This window comes from Homalodisca vitripennis, chromosome 7 (assembly GCF_021130785.1).
Source record: "Homalodisca vitripennis isolate AUS2020 chromosome 7, UT_GWSS_2.1, whole genome shotgun sequence".
In the NCBI taxonomy this organism is placed as follows: Eukaryota; Metazoa; Arthropoda; class Insecta; order Hemiptera; family Cicadellidae; genus Homalodisca; species Homalodisca vitripennis.
The window spans coordinates 67,431,719-67,444,022 of record NC_060213.1 but is presented as its reverse complement, the minus strand read 5'-3'; the positions used below and the strand labels follow the sequence as shown (position 1 = coordinate 67,444,022).

The 12,304-nt window shown below is 32.2% G+C and overlaps 1 protein-coding gene across 3 annotated transcripts in view; it reads right to left on the bottom strand.

Moving 5' to 3' along the window:
- Positions 1–1,769: 1,769 nt before the first annotated feature.
- The window catches only part of LOC124365959 (diuretic hormone receptor-like), a 55,771-nt gene continuing 45,236 nt past the window's right edge, over positions 1,770–12,304 (bottom strand). For all 3 annotated transcript variants that reach the window (XM_046822110.1, XM_046822111.1, XM_046822112.1), the window contains 5 exons: positions 11,563–11,633; positions 10,468–10,587; positions 6,760–6,945; positions 5,843–6,003; positions 1,770–3,862 (listed from right to left, as the gene is read on the bottom strand). In XM_046822110.1, the coding sequence (XP_046678066.1) occupies positions 3,664–3,862; positions 5,843–6,003; positions 6,760–6,945; positions 10,468–10,587; positions 11,563–11,633 (737 nt within the window). In that variant the 3' untranslated portion in view covers positions 1,770–3,663. The remainder of the gene's footprint in view (positions 3,863–5,842; positions 6,004–6,759; positions 6,946–10,467; positions 10,588–11,562; positions 11,634–12,304) is intronic.

The window sequence follows — 12,304 nt, the reverse complement described above, 5'->3', positions numbered from 1 at the left end:
AAGCAATTATCAAAGAAGTTCATAAGTAATATACTAATATTAAGTAATAAAATTCATACCTGTATAATTAAAAAAAACTAAAAAACTGCAATGATTAATAAAGGGTAAGATTAGTACGTATATTATTTTATAAAACTACCAAAACAGAAAACACTAAAACTATGGATCTTAATTTCATCATACATTACAACACAACTTACAGACTTCAGGTCACACTGCATGAGTGCCTTTTAAATATCAAGCCATCTTTTAGTGACAGAACTTAAAAAGCACTTAAGCTAGAATGGTATTCAACGGCCAAATACTTTGTAACTTACCCGATCCCGCCGGCAGTAAACATACTCTACACTATTTCTAAAACAATCACGCGTCTGCAAAGTTACACAAACTGGACTGATGCATGCTGGTTCCCCGCAAGTTTGTTTTACTGTTAAAACCACAGTACATATTGAAGTGAATGTTATGATATACCTTTTGTGTATTTCTCAGTAGGGAATTACCTCCAATAAATTTGCCTTCGGAGATCTTGGGGATACTTAACTGATTATCTAAGAGTGCCAGTTATATTATTTGTTATGAACATGAACGTCACATAATATACCCATATTTTAGCACATAAGTGTGAACAATATAGCAACATGACCATGGATAATCTTATGGGATGGTGGATTATGGACCTTCAAATAATCCATAATCGAACAGGCCGTTTCAGTGAATCCTGACCGTTACATTCGTAAGATTCAGTAATTGTTCTCGAAAAGACACTATGAGATAGATATGGATGTGCGGTTTCAGCAGGACGATGCCACTGAGCACATAGCACGTGTGTCAATTACAGTTTTGCGTCAACACTTCCCATGACGCCATATCTTAATAAGAGGTGACTTGAATTGGCCAGCCCGGTAGCCTGATTTTCTTTCTTTTTTTTAAAAAAAAGGAGAAGCCTATCCCCTTTTAAGCCTTACTCTAGCCGTCCTCATGGGCCACAGGCCTGTGCGAGGATCTTATCAAACAGAATAATGAGGAGAATCGATACAGTACAAGGTCGAGTGTACTGATAAAAAGTGCAACGGTCACAGACTGGATTCGAACCTAACTCAGACTCAAAGTCCAACGTCTTATACCACTCGGCCAATGGCACTCCAAATTAGCCCCATTTGATATTTTTTCCTGGGGCTATCTAAAATCACTGGACTATATAGATCGCCCTAAGTCCCTGGCTCAACTGAACAATAACATTCTTGAAGTTTTCACAAACATTCCGGTCAATATGCTGGAAAAAGTTTAACGAATCTTCATAGTCCGATTAGGGCAGCGACTTGACGAAAATGGAAGTCATCTACCTTATGTAATCTTTAAAACTACGTAAAAATTAAGCTTAAATATTTTATTTTATGATATGACAAGAAATAAATGAATGTCTTTATTATTTTCTTGTCAATGTAATTTCTGAATAAGAAATTCCCTCTGCCCCACCCTCTATCACATCTAAAGACAAAAACTATAATGAAATGTATAGATTAGAACCTCAGAAATGTATTGGCTTCAACATAGTTTTGATATAGTGTAGACTAACGTTACAATTAAATAATTAACCTAAAGTCAGCTTAGCTGTCTTGCCGCAGTACAACAATAAAAACATAAACACATCTCAGCCATATTCTCCTTCGATCTATGATGCTCAGGAAAAGTTACATCTTTAAAGACTTTAAATACTCCAGACTAGAATGTTTGTACACATATGAAGGATGGTAAAATAAAATAAACAATATGTTAGAACATTTTATTACAAAACAACATATCTTTCATGAGTATTGGTAAGGGTGGTATAAACAGTACTTAAATATTTACACTGAATTTATATTGATCATATTTGAGTGTTATAAAACCTTAATTATAATTCTTATACACATTACTGAAGTGGGGGTCAGTCAAGTATGGCTTTATTACATAATTCTTCAATTCATACAAAGTAGGTAAAAAAAGTAAATAGACTTAGTTTTCAAAAGCTTTTAGAGAATTTATAAACAGCAAGCAATCAGATTAAACACTCTAATATTTATCAAAGTGATTAGAAGATCATTTCCAGCAATTTACGATAGCATGTTTCACAATAAATAACCAACTTTAATTTTTATTTCACGGTCATTATAAATAAGTATTAAGTAACATATTTTGTAATGTTTACGAGTTACGCAGGGCACCCATTTAGAGCACACTTTAGTTGTTTGGTTAGACGAATTGACTGTACAAGTCGTAGACTATGTTTCTCCTTCATTTCAAAATAGTTATCAAGTACGGGGGAAATAAATCTAGCCGATATTCAGTATAGGTCCGTGTATCTCGTTAGGACTTGCTTTCACCAAACATTTAATTCTGTGATATTCTTAGTTCTTTCAACTATTTGTGGCAGAATCATCTATAATTTTAATATTTTAATGAAGATACTATTTTGAGGAATGTTTTTCTTTCGTTAAACTCAGGGGGTTGCGAATGAGCCAAAGAACCTGCTACTTTAGGAAGTAATAATCTCAGCCCATTTAACTACTATTTCATTTATGAGGTTTTTTAAATTTAATAATGGTATAACACCCACAGAGATCTCTGAATGAGTAGGCTCTAAATTATATTTGCTAAATAACCTTAAAAGTAAATGTTTTAATAATTTTCAAATAATTATAATTCTCCCAACTCCATAGTACATTTACCTCTATTCTAATACGTGTTTCTTAACGTTTTTAAACTCATTTTAGTCACTTTTCTAGTTTAATAAATAATTTCGGTGAAGTAAGGTTGCCGATAATATTTTGGACCATTCATTGCAACATAGATTTTGAGTAAATTGTGTTCTTTTTTATTTATAGAGGTAATCATAGTTAAAAGCAAGTAATAACCCGTCAGATATCACTTAATATAAACGATAGATACTTTACTGAGCAAAGATTGTGTAAGAATATTTTTGAAGCTTTTTGAATTTATATGCAAAAATGGTTATTTATCTAACATAATATTAATGCCAGAAACACAAAATCTGTTCATATACAAAAACTAAAAAAATATTTTAGTTTAGATGAATATTTGGTTCTTTTTATTTTACAAAAGAAGAAACTGTACTATTAATCATGTACTTGTTGTATTAAAAAATATTGAATTAACAGATAGTGTTTAGTTAAAATTGTAATTTCTTTTGATTAAAGTAACATTCACTTAATTTTACACTCTCGTAACCAAACATTGTTATTAAATAATAGTTGTCAAACTTTAATTATAAGTTTAATATACCTGAATTGTTGTTTTTTAATTTTTGACCTATATTTTACTTTACGATACACAACACGTACTTTAAATCAAACTGCATGACTTGATTAGTTATATTCGTATGAAAAAGTAAATAGATTAAGAGAATAAATGTATTGGTACAGTACTGTTAAAGAATCGCTCAATAATTTTAAAAGTCACATAATTTTCAACAGACGTACGCACATATTATAGGACAATAACGAATATAACCGGTTCATATTCTCTGATGTTCTAACTCTCACTTCACATTTCGTTGCGACTCAGCCCCATCTGCGAACTCTCTCTCCCTTATCTTTTGGAGTATCTTCTGTTGGACTTGACCACCCCGTAGCCCTTCACACTTCCAGAGGGCCCTGCCCTCTGCTAGACCGCGTGTTCTTCCATACTTTCATAGTTGGCAATGACAGTGGTGTGCACACCATGACCCGTAGACCCATTATTGGTTCTGGAAATAGCGTCCTTGTTGAGCACTCCACCCACTACGGTCATCGTGGTCGCCTCGCTCACAGACATCTGACGCTTGCGAAACTTCTTCTTGCTGGTGCCCTTGGTGTTGCAAAGTCTAAGAAACATGACAGTTTTCTTTTTGTTAGCATCTATGTGTTAAAGTATCACCATTGTATTAGCATACTTTACTTTATAGTTTGCATCATTTTTATGAAACTATAATAAAATTACAGTAAAATACAACATTCATAAGCGCATTTTACCCATAAGTTATACTATTTTAATCATACTATAAACATTCAACCCAATATTGAATGTTTTCGTTCTTAAATTTAGATAGCCTTCTTTCTTTGTTTTATGGAAATATAAGATGTGCATTTATTTTACAAGGAATTAAATGCTTAAATAATTAGTTTCAACTCAAAATGCGATGGTGCGTTGTAGTGGAAAAATCACTACATCACTACAACCATCCCTAAATCACTAATCGCGTTGTTGCGCGGTTTTTTCAGCTGTAACTAAAGAATAAATCTTGATGAGATAATCGATTTAATTCAACAACCAAGCAATCTTTACTGCTTATCTTTACTTCTCATCTATCTTCCTAAGATTTTACCTTCACGTTTTAAATTACTTATTGCATACAAGAATTTACACAATGACACAAATCGCGAACAAAAATTATTAAGAAAATAAAAATAAACAGTATAATTGAACGTCATGTACATATCGGATGTAACCAACCGTAACGAAGTGGGAATTCGTCGCTTCACTTCATATTTAGATCAACAGATATAACATTAGAACAACGCCTCAAGCTCGTAGTGGGGAGTGATAATTACCCAAACGGCCAGGCTTGCTATTGTTTGTCCCGTACTATAGTAACTTCTATCTCATTATAACTTGCAATTCAGTTTTGCAACATATGAAATAATTATAACGTAAGACATATCAGACTAATGTTTTACAGTTTAAAAAAGTTTTAAAAAACTTTGTAGGAAACACTTTCTTATTGTAACAGTAATTATAAGGTTTTCTTGACGGTTATGAATTTTTAGTACAGTATAAATTGCTAAAATACAAGGTATTGCATGACAGACCTAGTATCTCGTAATAACAGACGATGAGGATAAAAATAGCGACACCTCCTGGAAAAATGAGGCTCATAATTGAATTCCGTGTTGCACATGTTAAGATATATCCTATAGAAAACAGACGTACAAACTGATAGACAGTTAGATAATTTTGCAAAATAATATGTTTTCGAAGTCCCTTAATGCATCATATACAAAGTTAATTTTTCTTATGTAAAATTTACGATGAATGCGATATTTAATTTATATGGCACAATTACTTCCCGACACACACAGTGAATAGTTTTAAACTTTGCTAACACCTAATCTCATACAGCGCTACCCTTCATCGTGAAACTTGATATTGCCTGTATTAAATTTAATTAAGTGCTAAGTTTCAAGTCCGTAGCTTAACCCGTTATCGAATTATACTTCAGACAGACATAGAGACTATGTAAATTCCAGACAAATCGGTTTATTTTCCTGGCGGGCTAAATTGAATTACATACGAAAACATTACATACTACTATGAATGTATCTGAATGAAATGAACTAATTAACTTTACCAATACATCCGATTAAAATAATCTGTGAAGATTTGACAATCTGAATGTTTTTTTTTTTAAATTGGTTACCTGTTTTTTCAGTTATACTGTTATTCTTAGAGCATAGATTGTCTTTAAATGAAAACAATAATGTGGGAACATAAATGGTAATTTCAGAGCAGGTGTTGAGCTACCAGTCTTTTGTAGAGATGTAACTCCTGTCCATCTTATTAGGCCTCCCTGTACATGGTATATTACCGAATACTGCACATCTTAATTAAAGAATAAGTAGAGCAGAGCTACAGAGAACCTACCTGATGCTCTCAGTCCTAGTGTTGGATGACCAGTCCTTGGTATAGGTGAACCTCCTGCCCATCCCCAAATCCCTGGCCTCCCTCCACGTGTCTATATGGTGTCTTACGGTGTTCTGTACTTCAGAATTGAGGAAGCAATAGAAAAGGGGGACAGTGAACCTACCTGATACTCTCGGTCCTAGTGTTAGGTGACCAGTCCTTGGTATAGGTGAACCTCCTGCCCATCCCCAAGTCCCTGGCCTCCCTCCACGTGTCTATATGGTGTCTTACGGTGTTCTGTACTTCAGAATTGAGGAAGCAATAGAATAGGGCGACAGTGAAACCCTGTATGGCAAAGAAATATATAAATAAATATAAATAAGTTATAGTGTTAATATTTTTACAAGTAATTTATAATTACAAAAGTGATAATTTAATGATTTTTCCGTTTTAATAAAATTAACATATACATATTGTAAATGTATAGATAGAATTTATATTTTTTGGAGTATCTTATTATGCTAAACATATATTTAATTCAATAGTATTAACTTAACAAAGGAAGAGGGTGGAAATCGAATTCAAGTCATAAGTAACATGACATAGGACTCAGATATCAAATAAATCTTTGTTTCAAAGAGACGACTCTCAGAAACTATTTACATTATTACTTCTATACGTGTTGACGAATACTGTATTCATAAGGTGATAACCATAGTTTTTAATCATATTTGTTTACCCTAATAATATATGTTGAAATGGAATTTCTCTATTATAATTTGAGATATGCCTAAAGGAAGAAAGAAAAGCTCATTTCTGTTAACCAACAGCTATACGCTAATGTACGATTGTATGAAAAAGAATGATGACAATTAATATGATTTATTGGTTATGTAATATTAACAATAATAATAAGTAATTATAATTATGATTAAAGCATCCTTTCTACAGTAAAAACCGTATGTTACTCTAACATAATACAACTTTGTTACACATGCTCCAAGAAAATGCTCTCCCTCTATCGCTAGTTCCTTAGCTTTCCTACTTATTCAGTCATTACAATTTTCCGGAAAGGAAACCCTATAAAAGACGTATTCAAACCTGGGTAGATATAAGAACAGCTCGAACGTAGGCGTGGATGTTCGCAGACAGTCCTGTGGAAGGTCCTGCGATGACGAGGATATAAGTGATACCCAGCAGTGGAATCAGCACCAGTAAAGCTTTGGTAGCCTTTCGGTACTGCTGAGTCTCTAGTGTGTTTGCTGAGCGCAGCTTCGTGATCAGCACCTTCATAACCAGCCTTTGTAATTTAATGTAAATATTTTCCATATATAATTCATATATGGCTTTGAATTCTACGCAATAAACTAGCAATGAGCACATCATTCTTAACAAAATTTCTAATACCTTAATCAAAAGTGACGTGTTTTTTTTTCAATCTGCAATAAAACCATTACAAATCTTATCCAAATGGAATTGGGTAGAAAAGAATATAAATGTGATAGTTTACAGTAAATGTTTAATGTTATTTATAATGTTATTTATTTTATAGGTTTCTAAATTTAAGTCTATTTCATTTGAAGATTCATATAACCCGCGAAGTATTAGAAAAAGAGTTTTCTAATATTATGTCAATTCTATATAAAGCTTAACGACAACTTTAATTGTGGTAAATAAAATCATATTAGAACAAGCGTTGCCAAAATAATCCGAGACAGTGAGAGAGTATCGATATATCATAATCGAATACCAGCTGTTTCCGCTATGAAAAGGAAATGATTGAATAATATCTGCTTGATTTAAATATATAACAAATTAACTCAACAAAAATAAACTATGAAACAGGAAATGTAAGCAAGTGGACTTATTTATAACCATGAAAATTTATGTTGGTAGGTTAAAACATATTTTGAGACGAATGAGTAATTTTCCATTCACGTAAACTGGCAAAGGTTTCAGGCGCACGGTGTTGACCTTATGACAGTCGGACTGTTATCGTGGAGATGATTTAGCAGTCACACCGATCTGCAATTCATAATAAGTTCTAATTGAGAGAATTATACTTTAAAAAATTATATATTACACTCAAAATGTGTACTAATTTATTTTATTATCAGTTTTAAAAAGAAGGTAAAATGTAAAGGAAACAAGATATTTCTTGAAATTTGCCATCGTCTAGTGATATAAATAACTCCGTTTCGAAATCTGCAATCCGACTTCTTCTTCAGGTAAATAGTTAACACATAATTACAAACGGGTTAAAATAAACAAATCATACCAGAGCGTTGTAATCTCATGCATCAACGTCACTTAATCTAAAACATTCAAATAATAAGAAACAAAACACAGCACTAATTATTAAAATTGAACTACAGAGAACAGGTCACGATAGGTCTGCATTCGCAGACCTACCAACTTCGAACTTTTTTTATCACTGAACGATGCCAAATGCCAAAAAAATCCTGTTTTCTTCACAATCCTTCCATCCTCAAAAACAAACTTGAAACAAAGAATTAAAAAGGTCTTATTTCACCAGGCAAATTAGGACTAAGAATCCATCTAGGAAACTTCACAGCCATCAACAATGACCGACCCAGCGAGCTCCTTGCAAGGGCAGGATTACTCAGTGGTCACCCATTAAAGCAGCAGCCACGTTCGATGTTGTATGATTAGGTTGTCATGGGATAACTGTCAACTACACTGCGTTGTTGGTACCCTACTAATGGGTTGTGTTTTACTAACATGAAAAATGTGTAAGTAACCAACATTCTGTTCATTTATGACTACGGTATGTTTGTGTAAACTAATAACACAACTTTATATATGTTCAATTTTAACCACTGGTAATCGGTAGTATATCAGTAGAGGCTTTTTGATAACAACTACATCTTTGTGAGACAATTCAATAAAAGTATAAGGAAAAACATATAAAGAGTTAAAGTTTTAAGATATTGGTTAATGTGACTTTAATTATGTTGATTATAGTCCTTAGGTCAAACGTGAAATTTTGCATATTATATACGTGTAAGATGAATTATTGTAAGCATTAAAAGAATAGTTTTTGCTGTGCATTTTTACTTATACTCGTATTACAGTTTTAATGCACAGTGATAAACATAAATTTTACTATATTTATGTTTTATTTTACACTCAAAGGCTGCATTATCAGCATGGTTACAATATAGATTAGTTTTAAAACTAATATAGATAGAAAAATGGGAATTTTATGTGGATAAATCCGTTTTCCAAATGTAAGAGTTCACCCTATAACAGTGTTAAGAACAGCAGCCGATAATTCCCCATCAATGGTTAACTCTAACTTAATTACTTTCTCGAGTCACCGCCACTACCTGTGGGGCTTGGGGAGTAGTAACTCTAGCCGTATAGATAGTTATATGCAATTATAGTAAACACTAAGGTGTACAATTTTATTTTAATCTTAATACATAAAAATTATAGTTGCAATAAATAAAACGTAATGGACCGTTTAAAATATTTTGGAAAACCCACATTAGTTTAAAATAACTACAGTATTTTACACGTTCTTTTGCAACTAAATATCAATAGCTATAATTGAATTTATTTGGAAAAAATTTAAATAATTCTATATTTTTTTTTTAATTTTAGGAAATAGAACAGACATAATATAATTAAAGTGGTATTATGTGTATCAATTAAATTTGTTATTTTTATTTTTTTTTTTTCAAGCACAATTATTAAAATAATATTGTACCGATATGAGTACAGTTATATTGCGCCTCCCTTTTTATTAAAACTATTTTTTTTACAATTGTACTCAAGGTCACGTAGAATTAAGCATAATTTACAGTAATTAGACATAATATAGAAAAAGCAGCACAGTGATAACATTACTGTTTCAGTAAATACCATTATGTTAACATTTCGAAACCCTATGTAGTGACGTCACCTCTGTTTGTTTACACTGACACGAGAGGGCACGGTGTGGGTTGCGGCGCGGCTTATAACTGAATTATTGAAGGCAGCGACTCACTCCTCTTAGATTATCTCTTGCTACTTTAACGATGAATACTATAACCAGCGCTTTACATTTAGAGGAATGGGTGAATTGTATCAGTTAATATACTCAAAATAACAAATTAAAATATTAGGTAGTGTAATGACCTCTGTATTTGGCTAATTTTAAACTAACTTCAAAAATCAGTGAATGTCATCCCTCGTTTTTTATAACATAACACATTTATATCCAGCAGTTTTTATTAATATTAACTTATATTATTTAATAAATCATACAGCAATTTAAATATAATAGTCAACAATTCCATAGATGTATATACGTTATTTGGTTTTACTAAAATATCTAATATGAATTTTTCTCCATTAATACATTCAGAAATGTTTCTAACGAAATAGTGGTACTTTCTACTCTCGCAAAGTTGACGTATAACAATTCCATAGTTATGTAATGGTTAAAAACTTTCCTTTCGGTGTATAAAAATCAGATTAGAATAAGTCTAGTTATTTAAATTAGTATATATCACATTCCCACAACATTGAAGGCACCGCAGGTTCTTAAAAAAATTAGAATAAGGAAAAACGGAAAGTAAATTGGGAAATTATGAATTCTATAGCATTTCTTCAGTAGTTACGAAAAATACTGTAATGGTTGTATTAAATTTCCATTCAACAACCTCCAAAAAACAGGTTTTATACAATTCAAAGAGTGGGTTCACACGTTTCAAACCAACAAATACCTCGTGAATTGTACGCATATTTAAGCAGTTTTTAATAAAAGTTACTATTAAATCGTGAAAAATATGATCAGCTTACCCACATAATCATGCAGAGGAAGAGCAGGTTAATGGCAAGTACGGCAGCCACAGGGGCCTGGTAGATCCAGTCGTAGGGGTGAGGGGTCATCCAGGGGCAGTTTGCGTAGCGGCTCTGGACCTATTGACCACAAGAATATCTTAATGTACACGATGGGCATTGTTGAGTTTACTAAACAAGAGCATAATCACAGATTCGGTGACAGTGTTTTAGACTTCAACGTGTCCTCCATCCTTGTCGTTGTACAACAAAGCATGTAACATGAAAGTAGCCCACCCACTCCATCATTCAGTGTTTAAGAAAAAAACTTAGCTTACCAAATTCAATTTCTGCATTATCAAATAATTTTTTCTGCAACTATTATATGTTTTAATATTAGGTGTAAGAAGAAATAAAAATAGTTTTGGTTTAATATGAAGGATGACTGGGGTGGGTAGGGCTTCCAAGAAAGGGTGTTTAAGGTGTTTGCAGGCTTGAGCTTAAAGAAGAATCGTCTCCCCTGTCCGTTTCCACCACAAGAAGCTGGAAGAGAGCATCCCCTTCTTATAAATGACATAATTTAGATTTTTCCAGTTATTTCTAATGGTGGGGGTAAAATAAGATGGCGGCATAAAATTTCCCACACTCTGATAGTTGTACATTGTGCAAAGGTTCTTTTAGGACTCAGATCAAACAACATCTTCTTGCTTCTAGTGAAAAACAACTAGCACACTTATAAACTACTACAGTTATATAGAAACTTTTACACTATTATATAATTTTACAACACAAGTTGTATTATAAATAATAACCAAAAATACTATTATTTTAAATAATAACTTATTTATGTATATATATATATATATATATAAAATATATTATATATAAAACAACAATATGTAAAATTGTATAAACCTGAGTATCAGTAACATTTTCAAAATCCCATTCACATTTGTTTTCATAATTTATAATTTTAAAGGTAATGGAAAAAATAAAGTACGTCTGGGGTCAAAAAGTCAAACAAGAATTAACACTGCCGTTGGCAAAAGTTAGGAGTTTGTCAAACAATGAGGGAAGGTCAGGAGGGAAGAGGGGTTAAGCAAAGTCCTTACTCACCTGAGGGTCGACCTCGACGCTCGTTAAACTTTTTACAATACCCCAGACAGAGACTACCACCACCGGGATACCTAAGGGTAAAACATTATAGAAAAAGACACTGTTAAACACTTTTTTTAAATTAAACACCTGCTTTCAGTAAATTCGACAATATTATCATTTCCAGAACTGCAATATCGATTACTATGTAACTCTACATCGATGGTCTTAGTTTTAACTGTTTCAGAGATATTTGTTTTCACACTAAAATAAATCTACTAATAAAAAAAATTAAAAAGTCTTCATGTATAAACAATTTGAGCTTTAGATATATTAATTTCGAGATTTCATCCAGACAGACACGTAGAGGACAGCAAAATAGAAAAAAACATGTTCACATAACTTAGAAAGGGATAAATAAGAAGTTTGAACAAAAATTTTAAGTTTTCAGATTAAATAAGTTTCTAGATACTTTGCCAAGTGACAATTACGTTTAAGACAGTATTCAAATAATATTAAAAGGTCCTGGACAACAAACCAAGAGGGCTCTGAAACCAAATCTTATCACCGACTTTTAATATTGACTTTCTAAACTTAATTTTCTGTTTTGTACATAAAATTGACATGTGTAAAAATCTAATTCGTACTCAATTTGTTTACAGATTTATTCTTTTCCACAGTATTCTGGTTGCCGTCATGGTGACCCATAAGACAATGTAAAAATGATCGCCAACAGCCAAACATCATGGAGTGACAAGTACAT